Raw genomic sequence first — 18,106 nt, forward strand, 5'->3', positions numbered from 1 at the left:
CCCCCCCCCCCCCCCCAGTGCACAAATTTTTGTGCACCGGGCCTCTAGTCTATACTAATAAAAGGGTAATATGCTAATTAGATCAGGACACCTTCCGGGAGACCTTCCGGACGTCCTTCTGGACAAAGCCATGGTAGCAGGGCAGAGGCCGTTAGGGGTGATCAGGCCAGGAGGGGGGGGCACTGGGGGGTGACCAGGCCAGTGGGGGGGAGCAGTTGGGGCGAGCAGGCCAGCAGGGGGGACCAGTTGGGGGTGAGCAGGCTGGCAGACAGAGTGGTTAGGGGCAATCAGGCAGGCAGGTAGGTGAGCGGTTAGGAGCCAGCGGTCCCAGATTGTGAGAGGGGTGTCCAACTGCTGGTGTGGGATTGGGGCTAAACCAGCAGACATCCCCAAGGGGTCCCAGATTGGAGAGGGCTGAGGGACACCCCCCCATGCATGAATTTCGTGCACTGGGCCACTAGTCCTATATAATAAAAGCACAATATGCAAATCGGCCGAATGGCTGAACAGCGGAACGACCATCAGAGTGACCATGTTATGACACCCACTGGCGCCAGGCCAGGCAAGGCGGGTGTGATGTGATTGGTCGGGGGCCTGGCCATCGCCCCATGATCGCCCAGGCCGAATGGCTGAACAGCGGAACGACCATCCGAGTGACCATGTTATGACACCCACTGGCACCAGGCCAGCCAAGGCGGGTGCAATGTGATTGGTTGGGGGCCTGGCCATCGCCCCACAGAGGGAGGCCTGGGCCACCAGCTGGCGGGACGATCAATAGGAGGGCTCCACAATCGCCCCAAAGAGGGAGGCCCAGGCTGCCCGGGCCACCAGCTGGCGGGGCAATCAATCGGGGGGCTCCACGATTGCCCCAAAGGGAGGCCCAGGCCACTAACTGGCAGACTATGGCGTGTGGGTGGGGCCTCCCTCTGTGAGGGAAGCCTGCGTGCCGGCGGCCAGAGGGAAGCCTGGGTCCTGGGTACCAGAGTGAAGCCGGTGCCAGCAGCTGGGGAAAGGAAGGCCTACTCTTGCACGAATTTCGTGCATCGGGCCTCTAGTGTATATATAACTACAAGTGTCTAAATCAGTACACTGAGCATCTGTTTGAGATCTAGAGGTGGCCTATTAAGTAGAGTAAAAAAAGAAAGTATGGCTACAGAGAAGAGCTCTGGACCAGTGGTGCTAGACGATTAAATAAAGGCACAGCAAAGTAATGAACAGGCAGCGGTGCTTCGGGCTGCTTTATGGGAAGTGAAAATGGGGAACCACTGAGACAGCAGTTAGGGCAGCGGTTCTCAACCTGGGGGTCGCGATCCCTTTGGGGGTCGAACGACCCTTTCACAGGGGTTGCCTAAGACCATCGGAAAACACATATATAATTACATATTGTTTTTGTGATTGATCACTGTGCTTTAATTATGTTCAATTTGTAACAATGAAATTGGGGGTCACCACAACATGAGGAACTGTATTAAAGGGTCGCGGCATTAGGAAGGTTGAGAACCACTGAGTTAGGGTGACGGTATAGACGGGGCTTTGGGACCTGCGCTGGGGCAGGAGCAGTGAGTATGTCTCCTCCATGTGCTGCTTCAACTGCAGCTAGTGGGCAGTTGGTGGCATGATTTTTGTTGAAGGCTTGCAGAGCCCTGGACTAGAGCCAAATTATTGATAAGCCACATACAACATTGGTTTATCCTAATGTTCTAGGTATGTCTGACTGTGCACGTATTTGGTGTCTACAAGGAAAGCAAAGCAGTGACATCATGGACTTAGATGTTGTTTTGTCAGCATTTGAGGAAACCCTCCCCGCGTATAAGTAAGTGTTGATGGGATGTGTGTACCCGGTTTCCCCTGAACACCACCTTTGCTTATCCCACAGCTTTTGATATGTAGTATTTTCATTATTCAGTTTTACAGATTTTTACACTTCCATGATAATTTTTCTTTAACCCTGTGAATTATTTAGTAGGATGTTTATATCCAAATATGTGACTTTTTAGTTTATATTTTTGTATTAACCTATTTTATTTCAAATATGTTGTCAAATCTCATGAACTGGTGATACCCATCTTTTTAAATAGTGAGGCTTTCTTTTTTTTTTTTTGTTTTGTTAATCCTCACCTGAGGATATTTTCCCATTGATCTTTAGAGAGAGGGGGAGAGACACAGAGAGAAACATCCATGTGAAAGAGACACATGGATTGGTTGCTTCCTGCACACCCCCCGACCAGAGCCAGGGAACAAGCCTCTAACCGAGGTACATGCCCTTGACCGGAATCAAACCCAGGACCCTTCAGTCTGCCAGCTGATGCTCTGTCCACTGAACCAAACTGGCTATGGCTGTGTCAAGATATTTTTAAATTTCCCTTGATATTTCTTTGACCCATTAATTGTTCAAGACTGTGTTGTTTAATTTCCATATATTTTTAAATTTTCCTTTTGCTAATGATTTCTAGTTTTATTCCATTGTGGTCTGAAAAAGTACTTGGTATGATTTTCATCTTGTTAAACTGGTGACTTATTTTGTCTCCTCACATGTGGGATGTGATGGGCATGTTCTGTGCGCTGCAGAAGAACGTGCGTTCCGCCGCTTTGGGTGGAGTGTTTGTAAAGGTTTCTCAGTTCCCGTCGGGTCAGTGTTCAAGTCCTCTGGCTTCTGTGTGGTTATGTCATTATTGAAAGTGTTTCCGTGTGGCTGTTCCTGCACTTGCCTGGCAGACTGCAGCTCTTTAAGTGGTTTTGGGAATGCACATAAAGGCTTTGGGGCCTGATAGAGCTGCTATATTGGTTTCCCTGTGGGGAATGAGGTCTGGGGCTTCCTCTTTCACTGTCTTGCTGATGCCACTAGAAATACTAGTTAACACGCATTTCATGAGAACTTTGATACAAAGGTCTGTACTGAAAGATGCAGCCTGCTCTTGTGCACTCGTCGCTTCTGAAGCATCACAAGGGCACTGGACAGCGTCCTGTGTGCCCAGGCTGAGCAGGGGGCCAGCCGCAGCCTGGCCGTGTCGGCTGCTGACTCGGTCCCTGTGCGTCTGCCACTCGCCATGAGGAAGCCAGGCTGGGAGACTGCGCTCTTCTCTCTCGTCCCAGGTCCTGAGTCAGTGTCTTTTTCAGGGTCCGCTTTATAGTTTTCCAAGAATTGGACAGCTGGCTTTTGGTTCCTTACCTGTTGGTCAATCCAGATGTGTTACACAAGTACTTCTCCAGCTGTTAGCAGGCAGGCAGGTAGGGGCTGAAGTCTGCTGGTCATTGGATCGGGGGCAGGAAGACCGCATGTCCACATCACGTGGCATCACCTGCAGACATGGCCAGGGTCAGGATGTGCAGCTGACCACATACCCGAGGGTTTAGGGAAAAGTGTTTCCTGTTCTTTTTCTTTTGTTGAGACATTTCCAGTACTTTTAAGCCTGAGAAGGACTGATCATGCCTTCCTAGATATTCAAAATGCTCTATGTAAAATTGTGTTGATGTGATAAGCAAAGGAAACACACTCTTTCACAATCCTTTGATACCTAGTTTGATCCTTTTTTTAAAAATTCTGTTACAGACAAAATATAGAATCTAAAATTTGCCAGGAAGCAATTGGCAAATTCCATTCTAGTATGAAAGAAGAACTCATCAGAATGGTAAGTTCACTGACACACATTTTCTGGTCTGAATCTTTTTTACTAGTCCCGAGGCAGCATACAGATATTGTGGAAGGACTGCATGTGCTGGCAGTGTGGGAATTAGCAGTATTTCACATGTGTTAAAATAAATGTGATTATATTATAAACTAACATTTAATTTTGGAAAATGTCATGCGGATATTTTGTTTCGTGTAGCTTGCGGAAGTCCAGATGTTGAAAACTCTGAGGAGGAGGAATGCTAAGGTAAATCACTTGTGATTAGAAGCTCATGTCGCCGAGTAGAGACTTGCCGGGGTTTTATGCCCTTCCATGTGTATAAGGTGTTTATCTTTTTAGTCTGGCTTTTATCTGGCTGGTCTTGTGGTTGAGTACTGTTAGTGCACGCTAAGGAAGGGAAATGGCTATGAAGCCCCAAATGGGTAAGGCCTGAGTAATGCATGTTTATCACTTTCGTGGATGTGAACAAGCAAAGCCTTTAGAGTAAAGAGCTGTCCCACATCCCAGGTGACGGACAGCCTGGGAGAACACGGGTTGAGGGTGAGGAGAGCTCATTTCCTGTCCTGGCTCGGCTGCTCGAGTGTTGCACTGCCTGAAAACTGTCCGCCAGCAGGTGTGCCAGGAGGAAAGCCAGGAGCCTAGGCCCCGTCTGTTTATGGACCCAATGACCCCGAGGTTCTGGCTCTAAACTTGCATGAATCGGGAGTGAAAGGGCAGCTGCCCCTCTGCCTTTACGGTAGAAATGGGTTGGAAACATACACCTTTTCCTGCCAGTGATGACAAGGCGTTGCCCCTGTTTTATCCTATCGCTTTAATCTCTGGTCAACTCTGCATTGCCTGTACGTGGGAACAGTCTGAATGCCCAGCAGTGGAGTATTACGTAGTCACTCAGAGTGCTGGCTACAGGAATAAAGTTGATTATACTGAAATGTTCTTCCTAAAAGTGTACCCCGACCCTGCCAACCCGTTCCAATGTTTCCTAGTGTGCCTAGGTAAAACCGAAACTTCTCTGTGTCTCAGTGAAGCTCTGGCCCACACATCTTTAAAGCCCTGGAGTAAATAGCCCTGCTCTTCTCCCAGAGTTCCCTGCTTCCCTTCAGAGCACATGGTCAGAAGTTGTAATCACATACTGTTTGTATGTAACGTCTCTTTTCCCGAAAAGTTCCATGATGGAAAGAATGGGGTCTTGTTTCCCACTGTACTTCCACTGTACCACAGTATACTTGGTGGCACTCAAATATTTGTGAACTTAATTTAACAAAGGAATTTCTGTGTTACTTAGACGATTTCAGATATTGAAAAGAAAAGGCAGCGTTTGGTTGAAGTCCAGGATGAACTGCTTTGGTAAGAGAACGTCAGAAGCCTGAGGACTTGCCTAGAGGGACTGGGACATGCCCATGGGCTAGAGAATCTGCTGCTGGGCTGTGTGAACCCCAGGTTTGCCTGGAGCTCAGGAGCTGCAGAACCGGAGCAGCTTTTAGCAAAGGAGAATCAGCACTGATCTGCCATCAGAACGCAGCCTGGGCTGCATAGACTCCAGAACCAAACTGCCTGGGTTTGAATCCAGGCTCTGCCACCTACGGGCTGCACAACCGTGGGCGGGTTACTTAACCTCCCAGGGCCTCGCGCCTTCATTTGTAAATAAGCATAAGACCTTCCCCTCACAGAGTTGTGAGAACCAAATGGATAAGTATACAGGAAGTGCTGTGTGTTCACGGTTGTTGACGTACTGTCGCAGCATGTACTGTGGTGACACTCGTGCAGATCCATCCCCAAGCTTTGGGAAGTAAGCCACCAAGAGAAAGCCGTTTCCCCAGGCACGGGGGCAGTTCCTCCCGCCCCCTGGGTATTTTTGGACCTTGGAAATGGACAAGATTGTGATAGAAAGGGCAAAAAGAAGGCTTTTTGTCCATGCTTTTGCTGTTGCCTGTCTATTCCTGCCTGAGGCTTTTAATCCCATAGTTCCCAAGACCCTAAAAATGAGTTTTAGGCTATATAGGCAGTGGTCGCCAACCTTTCGGACCTCACGGACCACCAGTGGTCTCCGGACCACACGTTGGCAACTGCTGATATAGGGCATATTCTTCTGTGGACTTCATTGTGCATCATATTTCAGAGTTTTAAACAGAAAATCTAGAATCTTTCACACATTCATAATTTCAGAGCCAAACATGCCTTAAACTATCCAGTCCACCACCCCTGTTTTTTCTAACTTCACTCAGTATATCCACAACTCAGGCTCATACACTTTATGTAGACTGTTACTATTCTATATCATTTATTTTTAGGGAAACTTTTTTGTGTGTGGTTTTTTTTTTTGCTTTAGTTTAGAACCACAGCTCAAACAACTACAAACAAAATATGATGAACTTAAGGAGAGAAAATCTTCTCTGAAGAATGCAGCATGTTTCTTATCTAATTTAAAGCAGCTTCATCAAGATTATTCAAATATTCAGGAGAGACAACCAAATGTAAAGGAAACGGTAAGTTCTGTTTACTTTTCACTGTGCTTCAGAAGCTGGCCTTGCATGTGAGTACCAGAAGCTATGAGGACTTGAGAAATGTAGATGCAACATAACAGTCTACTCAAAACCGCATCGCTCTAAATCCTTGAAAATGTGTTTGATCATTGTTGCTTTAGCTCTTTAAGGCTAGAGGAGTAGAGAAGGCTCCTGAAACACCTATTTTATAAAGGCACTAGAGGCCCAGTGCACGAAATTTGTACACAGGTAGGGTCCCTAGTGGCTGCCGGCTGCAGTGCCGGCCGGGGCCTACCTTTGTTCCACGCCACCCCATGATGGTCAGCGCACATCATAGCAAGCGGTCAAACTCCTGAGGGGACACTGCATATTAGGCTTTTATATAGAGAGATTTACATTTCAGAGAACCAAATCCCATTCAAGGAAGTAACCTGTTTGTACAAATTTCAAATGAACAACTAGGCTTTATTGTAATTGTTATCATAAGACCACCCAGACATGTTTTAAAGACAGGCCTGTTTGTAGGATGTTTTTTTATTTGAAAAACAAGTCATTATCCCATAAAATGGTAGGTGTAATATTAGAAGTTGAAAAAGATAAAAAGGAAATATAGTAGAAGAAAGTGTGATAGATTGTTTTAATAAATTTTATAGTTGCTTCTGGATTTTTGCTGCAGACTTTGCTACTGTTATGAGAATCGGCTCATATTAATAGGAATATTTAAGTTTCAGAAAGAAAATTTATATGTATCATGTACCTATAGCTTATGACCATATTTTATTCTTCACTTCTAAATCCAATTTTAAGGTTTTTGTTTTTTTTAATTCTCATTCAAGGACATATTCATTGATTTTTAGAGAGAGAGGGAGAGAGAGAAACATCAATCAACTGCCTCCCTTACGTGTCCCAACCAGAGATTGAACCTGCAACCTTCTGGTGTGTGGAACGGCACTCCAAGCAACTGAGACACCCAGCCAGGTCCAATTTTAGGTTTTGACACTGGTCTAAAAGTTAATCCTCCTACAATAAGGTTTATTTCTAGGTTAAAGATCTGGAAATAGAACATTTTTATGTTATTTTTTCCTGTGACAGTACCCAACTAGTTTAAAGCTTGTCATATGGACTTGGAGATTTAGCTACTAAACGTGGAGAAATTGAAACTGAGATAGTGACTCTACCTTGTTTGAATACATTACTCTGTTTCTGTTGCAGCACCTGTCCTTTTTGTTTATAGAGTATAGTTACTTGGGTATATATCTTACCTCTTTTCCTAAACTAAAGCTCTAGTACCAAATGTTAGTTCTTCCCCTTCACCCCTCCCTGAGAGCAGGTGCCTCCTGGTAGCTCGAACACCTTAGGTTCTCAAATATGTAACTTAATTCCATTATTATGTGAATGGTATAGTCTGGCAGCTTTTCTGCTCAATTTTCATGTCTCAGAAAATCACATTAAACAACAATCATAATTATAAAATTCTGTAAGGGGAATTTAGTTCCTCTCCCATAGATACAGTTTACAACATGAAGTTTGGCTTTGCTAATTATTATAAAATCAAGAGTTGGGTTTTTTTTTTCTATTTTATTTTGGGTTTGTATTCTAATTTTTTTAATCATTAAGAAATTTGGATTGGCAACTTTTAAGACATTCAATTGATCTTCCCCGTAAGTAATTTCTCCAGGTGATGGCTTTTTTCCTTCATGAACTTTCACTTTTATGAGCCTGGAGTGCTCATTCCATCGGTTCTTACAGTGAAGGTAAACCTGCCTTACACAGGACGAGATCTAGCGACTTGTTTCCATAATTCAAAGGCCACAGTTCTTTGAACAACTGGTCTGGTATGAGGTCAACTCAAGCCTTGCAGAACAGTTCCCTTGAAACCTATTTATCAATTATGTCCTAAGAAAATGGGTTAAAACAAAATGAACGATCCTACCTCAAAAGATGCGTAGTTAATGGCTAGCTCTATTAAAATCGAAATTGAGCTGTGTGGAACAAATAGGGTTATAATATAAAAGTTATTAGTATTTGTTCATCTAAATGATTTTCCTTCAACAGTATGACTCATCCAGCCTCCCAGCGCTGTTATTCAAAGAAAGAACTCTCTTAGGAGCCGAAAGCCATCTGCAAAATATCAACCATCAATTGGAGAAACTCCTTGCCCAGAAATGAGACCAGTCTGCTAGAACGTGCCTGCCTGGGTACAGATGAGTCCCACGCTCCTGCTGCCTTCCGAAGCTCCTGCCTATTGCTGAAGCAACACTCTTGATAGATGTAAGAAAGTAAACGTGTCTAGTTGTTCAGGCTGGTGTGCGGCCGTGTCACCAGTTTGACTGTACAGTAGCTCGAGAGGACATAATTAACTTGCCAGGTTAGTGTCCTGAGTGATAAGTTAACCTATAAATACGCAAAATTAGCTGATGTGCATACAGACTAACTTTGGTTAATCAATAAGAGATTTCTACTGAATTTAAGTACACTGAATCTAATTTTCAATAAAACTGGTTTACTTCAGTAAAAACCAAGAATTGGAAAGCAAAATGATAAAATTTAGTTGATCTTAACAGATTTAACACGTTACTGTAATTTAATCTATCTTTAGGCAAATTACAACCTGGTTATAAGTGCATAGGTAATTAGCTATTCTGTAATACTTCCACAATTACTTCGTCAGGAATTTCATCCACTCCACCATTATAACTGGGAAGGCTGTTCTCTGCAGCTTCTGCTAATTCAGCATCCTCAGTAGCTTCCAAGAAATAAGTATCATCAGGGCCACTGTCCCAGTCAGGGTCAGAGCACACACCTCCTGACGATGCGCTGGATGATGGCACATGAAGGCTCTGGGTCCCATCGTTCATGGTTTCCTGTGTTGTAAACTCTTCTTCCTTTAGTTCCAAAGAGAAGGACGGGATAGAAGAAAACACTGTATTCATTCAGAATATGTGATGATTTCATGGAGCAACCTGTGTTGGACTAAGGTATAAAACCAGTACAGCAGATATCCAAGTGAATATGCTACATGGTGGTGTCTTTGATACCATCACCTTGAGAGTGAACTCTTTTGTTCAAATATTGCTGCCACTGTCGCCAGAACATACTGGAAATGCCTGCAGTTCCTACGATACATCCTGTTCAATAAAAACAGGTGGCCTACAGCAGGGCTAGGTTGATTTTTTTTTTTTTAAAGTGGATAGCCCAGCTGAAGGCAAATTGGAAAGTAGATCTATCTGAACAGACTTAAAGAAACAGTTTAGACAATTGTCAAAATGTGACTGGATTGTATATTAGATAATAGTATTGTGTCAACATTAAATTTTCTGAATTTAATAAAATGCTCTTATTCTCCAGCTACATGCTTACATATTAAGAGATGAAGGGTTTGAAGTTTGCAGCCTTCTTTCAAGAGATTTGTTAAAATTGACTGTTAAATCCTAACACCCCACACGATGGTATTTAGAAGTGAGGCGTTTGGGACTGGACTACATCATAAGGGTAGAGCCCTCATTAATAGGATTAGTGCCCTTAAGAGACCCCCAAGAACCCTCCCTTCTGTCTGGGACGTAGAAACAGGTGCAACATAACAGCTGCATCTCTCTGACCCGGGAAGCTGGCTCTCATCAGGCAGCACCTTGATCTGAGATTTCCCAGCGTCCAAAACTGAGCAGTAATGTCTGCTGTTCAGAAGCCACCTGGTCTGTGGTTATAGAAGCCCCAAATGACAAAGACATAAGTTTAAAACCGAAACCATTTATACAGCAGTGATAACGCTATACCAACAGTACTTCCATCTGGCATTTTTGAGGTTTGACTAGATAAGCAGACCCACCGAAACCATAAACATGCTCAAAATAATACTCCAGGTAAAACAAGGATGATATTCTTCCTCTTAGAGGCAGTTTATTTTTTTATTTTTTAAAAATTAATTTATCAGAGACTCTGGCTACCAGCTATTTAGTCCAGCTTCTAGAGACCAAGAATGAGACTCTACATTTCTAAGCACTTACTTAGCTTATATTGGCTAACTTTTATTCTAACCATAACACTCAAGGACAAGGCTGATAGATGGGTGGTGGGGAGACCAACCAATAAAAAGTCTGGAAGATAACATGGCAAGAGTACTTAAGGCCACATAGAAGAAAAGTGGACAGTTATAGGCAATCTATTAAATCTGAAAAAAGTTCAACTTCATTATTAAATTAAGAAATGTAAAGTAAAAACTAAAATACCACTTTTTTGCGTAGTAGGTTGGTAAACATTAGAAGGCAAAAATGTAGGGTAGCAGGTGCTCTCATAAACTGAAGTGGAGAGCAATTTGGTAATATTATTGAAAATATTTCTGATAGTTTAGGAATAAAAGCTTACAAAACTATCAAAACTATATATATGTGTGTGTGTATATATATATATATGTGTGTGTGTGTGTGTGTATTGTATACATTTACACACACACATATATATGCATACTCAGATACAAATTCTGGAAGATACATACCAAAACATTTACATCAGCTATATGCTATATATAAGTGAGGATGATTTTTCCCCCTTTTAATTTTTATGTATTTTCTATTTTCTACAATGAATGTAAATTATTTTGGTAAGAAAGTTTTAAAAGGAAAAATGTTGGTTTGGCAATCTACCACAATTTAAAATGTGTACATTCCCTTTGACATAATTCTACTTCTAGAAATTCTTCCTGCAGATTTATTTGGTTTAAAGAAACACAAAGATGAGTGTATTTGTATACTTTGTGAAACAAAACAAACTTTGCTCACACATGGGACTGGTTAACATATGGAGCAGCGCAAAAGAATGCGGTGCGGTGCACTGATATGAACGGCACTACACCTCGTTTCCCACAGTGTGTGTAAAAACTGAATACGTTTGGACACTACTCATAGCTTTTATACGTTGTACCAAGGGCTAATTAGTCAGGAGAGAAACTAAAATCTGCACTTACCTCTTTGAGAAGAAAAGGGAGGCATATTTCAGCAGGTAAAGGAAAACCTGAATCGGAAAGAGGGTGAAACTGTTTTACACAGACATCTAATCTTCACTTGGTGGTAAATGTAAAATTTAATAACTCACGGTCAGATTTGAAGTTTTCCGCTTTACATATGGGGTCATGACATTTTTGATACCAAACTTCATTCTTCAGATCAACCAAAATCCTTTATGTTAAAAAAAAAAGTTACTTAATAGCCAGAATAGATAGAAAATAAAATTCAGCTACATGCTGTTTATAAGAGCTATGCTAATTCTTAAAGATGGAGAAAACAAAAATTTAAAAAGTAAAAAATATACACCAAGCAAAAGAAAACTGATTGCCGAAAATATCACACAAAGTGGACTTGCGGGCAAAAAAAATACATCTCCCAAGAAAAAATACATTTCCTACTCTGTACCCAATTAAGATAGCTTCAAAGTACAGGTGGGGCAAAAGTAGGTTTACAGTTTTCATATGGAAAATAATACAATAGTAAACTCGGTGTTTCACATACTCAACTGTAAACCTACTTTTGCCCCATCCTGCTTGTGAGCAAAATTGACAATTTTAAGGATAAACAAACCTTTTACCATAAGTTGAGATTTTTAAAAAAACATTCTTTTGGTAAGTGACACAACAAATAACCAATCAGTAAGGATATAGGAAATTTGAATTACATAATTAAAAAGCAATTAACAGCTCGGCCAGTGTGGGTCAGTGATTGAGCGTCAACCCATGAACCAGGAAGTCACAGTTTGATTCCCAGTCAGGGTGCACAATGCCCAGGTTTCAGGCTCAATACCCAGTAGGGGGCGTGCAGGAGCCAGCTGATCAGTGATTCTCTATCATTGATGTTTCTATCTCTCTTCCCTTTCCCTTCCTCTCTCTGAAATTTAAAAAAGCAATTAACAGATTTGATGTAATAGTTATATATGAATACTGCTTCAAATAATTAAAAGCAGCTCTTTATAAAACATTTATAAAAATTGCTAAAAAATTTTTTAAAAATTGACTGCTAGGTACAATGTGAATCTTACTAAATTGAAAAGTATTCATTCATACAACATGTTCCCTCTTCACAAAGCAAGTTTAGAAATAAAAAGATAGCTACTAAAAACCTATAATTAGAAATTAAAAAACTTGTAAATAACCAGTTGACCCAAGAAAGAAATCATGGTAGAAATTAGTAAATGGTTAGAACTGAATGGAATTGAAAAGACATACTCAAATATGTGAAATGGACCTAAAGTTATCACAGAGGGACTTCAGATCTTCAAAGCTTATTTACAAAAATTAACGGCTAAAACAAATGAGTAACATTGGAAAATGAACAATAGAAAAAATCCTAATAAGAGAAAAGGCAGGAAGTAACAAAAATTTTTAAAAATTAACAAAGGGCCAAAATGCGGAAATTGGTAAATTTCTTGTGAGATTAATTTAAAAAATAAATAAGGTATACATACAAATGTTATTAGAAATTGCAGATGTAACTACAAGTGTAAATTATACTAAAAATATAAGAATATTATGAACTTTTGCCAGTTAAATTGAAAACTTTGGTAAAGTAGACAAAATACTAGATAGAAATATACCAAACTAAGCAAACTAAAGCAATCCTATAACGACTAAATTTAAGTAGTGTAAAATCATCCCACACTTCATAAAAAATGAAACATAGCCCTGGCTGGTTTGGCTCAGTGGATAGAGCGTCGGCCTGTGGACTGAAGGGTCCCAGGTTCGATTCCAGTCAAGGGCATGTACCTTGGTTGCAGGCACATCCCCAGTGGGGGCTGTGCAGGAGGCAGCTGATCAATGTTTCTCTCTTATCGATGTTTCTAACTATCCCTCTCCCTTCCTCTCTGTAAAAAATCAATAAAATATATTTGTTTTAAAAATGAAACATAAATGGCTAATATTCCACCACAGGGTAGTCAGACATGAACCCAGGAGAGAAAAATGCAGGCCAGCCAGTCTCACTGCCTCATAGACAGTCCAGTGACAGACTTCCTAGGAACAACCGAAGCTGCAGTTCCCAGGGACCAGAGCCCGCGGCAAACAGGACATTTACATCTTTCTAGGGAAATGGTGCCTGGATATCTGCCAAGCACCCTGCAACTGCTTGCAGTTTGGGGCTTTAATATTGCATCACCCTTCAACCCTTTCCCTGGCGCCCTGTGTTTGCAGTGCTGGGCTTTTTGGTGTGGCTGTGATAAAAGAACCATAAACGTCAATGTGGAAGGAGACAATGGTGGGGGTGGCAGTGTTTAAGAGGTTATGCGATGCTCAGGAGGACACACACATCCCCTTAACAGTGATTGTATTAAAGAAGGGTCAAAGCTACAAACTCCCAGTTATAGGTTAGTCATGGGGATATAACAAAGAGCATAGACTATGGTTAAGAATGATATCCTGCATATTTGAAAGTTGCTAAGAGAGTAAATCTTAAAGGCTTTCCTCATAAAAAATTTTTGTAACTATGGTGACATTGATTTAACTGTGGTGATCATTCCACTATGTGTACATATACAAATTGATGAATATTGTTTTTTCAAAGAGCTACCAAATTGTTAGAGCAAAAACTGGAAGCTGTCTGAAACTATTTCACGAACAGAACTTAGATATTTCTTAGGCCTCGGATCAATGTGAAGAAATTACCAAGAATCTAAGGGCACCTTGATCTAAGTCTGGGAACCTCTGTACCAATGCTGTCTGCTAGGCAGAGTCCTTATCCACAGAATGCTCTTTGCAAGACATTTCTGATTTCTGCATACAGCAACTAAACCTAGTCCATGGATTATGAGGCACCGTTTCCTGAGAATGTCACATGCTATGTAACTAAGTATAACATGTAGATGTTTCACCACCTCAGTGCTCCCTGCTGTGTGCGGTGACTGCTCACTTCTGCCTCAGCTTGCTTTCTTCTTTTTAAAAAATATATTTTTATTGATTTCAAAGAGGAAGGGAGGGAGAATCATCAATGAGGAGAGAGAATCATTGGTCAGCTGCCTCCTGCAGACCTCACACTGGGGATCGAGCCACAACCTGGGCATGTGCCTGACCGGGAATCAAACCATGACCTCCTGGTTCATAGGTCTATGCTCAACCACTGAGCCACACTGGCTGGGCTCTGCCTCAGCTTTTAACCTGAGTCAGAGAGCATCAGTGCAGGAAGGACCCGGGAGACCTGCCAGGTGTCCCCGGCCTCAGTCTGCTTCACCTGTGCCTCTGACTCCTTGTCTCTTTCAGTAAAGCTTGACACTGGGTAGGAATCTCAGATTCCTGAGTGTGGTTTGACAATGCACTCCTCAAATTCACTAGTAACCAGGGAAATTCATATGAAACTACAATATTTTACACCCACCAGATTAGCCAACCAAATGTTTTAAACCTAACAATACTAAAGTTTTGGTGAGAATATGGAGCAGGAGGAAATCTGAAAACACTGCTGGTGGGAGTATAATTAGCATGGCCAGTAGGGAAAATAATTATTACCTAGTAAAATTAAGTACGTGCATATTCTATGACAGCAACTATTTTCAGATACATATTTTGAGAAACTCGTGTGCATTAGGCAATATGCATAAGCACATGGGTAGCTTCATTATTCATCACAGAAAGCGACATGTCCATAGGACAGATAAGCTGGCATATTTATATAGTGACCTATTATACAATAATGCTAAGTGAGCAACAGCTACATGCAGTATAGATGAACCTCACTAATGCAATGCTGACCAAAAAGTAAGTCAAAGGATGCAATTTACATAACGTTAAAAATAATCTAAGATGAAATGATATACTGTTTGGGGATACAAATACATATGGGAAAAAAATGTTCAGAAAGCAAGGGAAAAACTAACACAAAATTCAGGATAATAGCTATTGTCTCTGAGGTCCAAAGAGGAATAAATTGGGGTTGGGCCCACAAGATGCTTCTGAGGTTTGGCCAAGTTCTGCTCTTCCAGTGGGGGGCAGCAGTGGCAAGTGTTAGTCTGTAAAATGCACATGTACATGGTACACTCTTCTATGTGTACTTCACAGTTAAGGAAAAGTAGATTATGGATACATAATACTAGTAATCCTTCAGAAAGAAAGATATAGCAAGCCAACAATTTCAGAAAGTTAAAAGATGGTCATATACTGTATATGGATGATAATTTTCTGGTAAACTTATATGCATAGAAAAATACACCAAAACCATAACCATAGTTATCACTGGTTCAGGGACTAGGGGTGATATCTTCCTTTGTGTTTTGCTATGTTACAGTGTTGTGTGTTGAGCATAGTTCTGAAATTGTTTAATGAATTAAGCTACGTGTGCAGTACAGCACACAATCATGCTCCCAGCATGCTTTCTGGTTTTCCAGCAGCTGCTGTGTGACATGTTCTCATGTCTGGTACATGTGCTGTATGTGCTGGACATACAGAGGTCTCAGCTCTGACAGTAAATAGATAAACAGCACAATTTCTTATATAACATAACTACTGGGTTTCTACTCTATCCCTATTCTAACCATATCCTTTTATTGTTTAAAATTCTGTTTCTGGTTTTACTTCATCCTTTACTTCCTCTCCTTTGCCAGGGGATTAAAACAGGGCCTGGCATGGACAGCAAGCATTCAGTAAACAGTGGTTTCCTTCTATGCCATTCTGTGTCTTGAACACATAAACATAACCTGCACTCCAACTCCTAACACTGAGAAGTTTCCTTCTTGTCCAAATTGTTCCATTGCACTTTTGCCTCCATAAGGTGTCATGGGCCACCTGCAGTAGGAGAGAGACCTTCCACCATTGTTCATCATCTGTCTCATTTCTTTTAGCCCCACTGCATCCTACCTTAGTCCTCTAAAGGTTATACTATCTACGAGATTATTTTACTAAGTAAAGTACAAATGAAGATGATAAGTGCTAGGTGGAAGGTTGTAATTAAAATATTCAAATTAAATGTTATAACACAAACTAAACATAAATTGAATTATAACTAAACTAGTGGCCTGGTGCACGAATTCGTGCACATTGAAAGGAAATTAATTAGAAGAAATATTTTAATATCACTATTCTATTCACCCTTTCTCTATAATAGAAGCGTCAACCAAATTCACGATCGACAATGACAGATCGAAACATGCGTGTGGCGCCACGGAGAGCTTTATTGTATTGCGTATGCGTGAATCAACTTAGCCTTTTATATATATAGATTATAAAAACAATAATTTTTAACTTTAAAAATTATAAATATTAAAAATATTGGTTAAAATGTAGAACTTATTAATAAACAATATTACTTACATGATATTATTACTCTTGTGGGCTCTTCCAATGTTTCCACACCAGCGATATTTACAAATGTCATAAACCAATAATTCTTCTGGAAAAAAGTAGTTCCAACGCCGAATCCCTAAAATGCAAATAATGTTTCTAAAGGCATTTTTACTCTATCATAAAACAGTTAATAAAAAATAAAATTGTCTTTACCTCCTTTAATGCCATTTTTATTCACCAAAGAAAGAACAAATTGATCAATTTCAGGGTAGGGCGAGGCCTGAAAACCTTCAATGTTTTCTACTGCAACAGAGAGAAAAATTAATTATAAATGATAATGGTTAAAGTTGAGAAGTTTTGATTTAAGTTGTTTAGTATAATTTTGGGTTAACTCCTCCCCCTTGGTTCCCAATCTCCCCTTTTTGCAATGTTCCTTTTAATCAGTCATGGATTTTTATTTTCCTACAAGCAAGTAAAATTTAAACCTCTCAATTAAGCCAAATGTCAACTAATGATTACCAAAAGCATGTATAATCATATCAATTGCTTTCTTCACTCTAATAAGGAAGCACAGTCCCTTACACCCAGGAGCTGCCTGGTCCTATGAGGTGGGCTTGGGTGTAGCTACCAGGTGGCTGGGCACCACAGCTCAGCCCTCGTGTTCTTTTCATCATAAACTATTTCACAGAACTTCAGCATCAGATGAGGTCATTCTGTGGCGATGATGATTCAAGACAAAAATGAACACATGTCTGAACACAGACAAAACGAACGGACATTTTCCAAGCCAAAGAAATGATCAAATACACCCTTATCGTGTCTAACATAATTAACTGCTGTTTCTTACCTGGTTACAGCTTTAGTCTCCCTGAAGTCTGCCTGCTTTCTAGGTAAGATTTCTCAATATTCATCATAGAACTTTCCCTGATGGGCCCTCCTCAAAAGACCCTAACTTAAGTCCGAATCCTAACACCCTTTACTGAGATGCCCCGTGGCTCCCTATGGTGTGCATTCTCCATCGCTGTGAACAGTAATACACTTGGCTTGCTCAACACAGTGTGTTCTCTGGTGGTCTTTAGATGCAGGTCATTCAGCTACATTTTGTATCTAAGTGTCTACTGGAATAATTTAGAATAAATTATTTACAATCCCATTCAACATTTAAAGATAGAATAATCTACTTTTCTAAAAATAAAGCCTGTATTTCACTTACAAAAGTAATATATCTGACTGGAAAAAATTTGGAAATATATTAAAGCATAAATAAGAGAAACTCCAAAACAATGTCTTCAAATAACTGTTAGTCATATAATAGGTTATTCATATTTTTTAAAACTTGTGATCATACCTCAACATATAATTTGAGTCTACTTTTTCTCTCAACATCATAAGTGGATACTTCCCATATTATATTAGACTTTATAAATTTTAATTAAATGACTTCAGAGAATTTTATATTATGGAACCAATTCCATTTTGTTGTACACTTATCGATTGTTTTCAGTTTTTCACTATTATAAATAATAATAGCCCAAAATCTATACTAATAAAAGGGTAATATGCTAATTAGACCAATAGACTAGCTGTCCTTCTGGAGAAAGCCACGGTGGCAGGGGCCAAGGCAGAGGTGGTTAGGGGCGATCAGGCCGGCAGGGGAGAGCAGTTAGGGGTGATCAGGCAGGCAGGGAAGAGCAGTTAGGGATGATTAGGCAGGCAGGCAGAGGCGGTTAGGGGCGATCAGGCAGGCA

The 18,106-nt window shown here is 40.8% G+C and overlaps 2 protein-coding genes across 7 annotated transcripts in view; one reads left to right on the forward strand and one right to left on the reverse strand.

Moving 5' to 3' along the window:
- Positions 1-9,242, forward strand: part of CENPU (centromere protein U) — a 30,382-nt gene extending 21,140 nt beyond the window's left edge. The window contains exons 8-14 of the mRNA XM_014531417.1: positions 1,705-1,813; positions 3,551-3,629; positions 3,828-3,875; positions 4,912-4,973; positions 5,956-6,112; positions 8,165-8,380; positions 9,001-9,242. Coding sequence (XP_014386903.1) covers positions 1,705-1,813; positions 3,551-3,629; positions 3,828-3,875; positions 4,912-4,973; positions 5,956-6,112; positions 8,165-8,278 — 569 coding nt within the window. The 3' untranslated portion in view covers positions 8,279-8,380; positions 9,001-9,242. The remainder of the gene's footprint in view (positions 1-1,704; positions 1,814-3,550; positions 3,630-3,827; positions 3,876-4,911; positions 4,974-5,955; positions 6,113-8,164; positions 8,381-9,000) is intronic.
- PRIMPOL (primase and polymerase (DNA-directed)) overlaps positions 8,596-18,106 on the reverse strand; it is a 41,298-nt gene continuing 31,787 nt past the window's right edge. For 5 of the 6 annotated variants that reach the window (XM_005883856.2, XM_014531415.1, XM_014531412.1 and 2 more), the window contains 5 exons: positions 16,572-16,661; positions 16,386-16,494; positions 11,198-11,280; positions 11,070-11,116; positions 8,596-8,994 (listed from right to left, as the gene is read on the reverse strand). In XM_005883856.2, the coding sequence (XP_005883918.1) occupies positions 8,743-8,994; positions 11,070-11,116; positions 11,198-11,280; positions 16,386-16,494; positions 16,572-16,661 (581 nt within the window). In that variant the 3' untranslated portion in view covers positions 8,596-8,742. The remainder of the gene's footprint in view (positions 8,995-11,069; positions 11,117-11,197; positions 11,281-16,385; positions 16,495-16,571; positions 16,662-18,106) is intronic. The other variant, XM_014531413.1, reaches the window with a different exon arrangement.

This window comes from Myotis brandtii, unplaced genomic scaffold, assembly GCF_000412655.1.
Source record: "Myotis brandtii unplaced genomic scaffold, ASM41265v1 scaffold802, whole genome shotgun sequence".
In the NCBI taxonomy this organism is placed as follows: domain Eukaryota; kingdom Metazoa; phylum Chordata; class Mammalia; order Chiroptera; family Vespertilionidae; genus Myotis; species Myotis brandtii.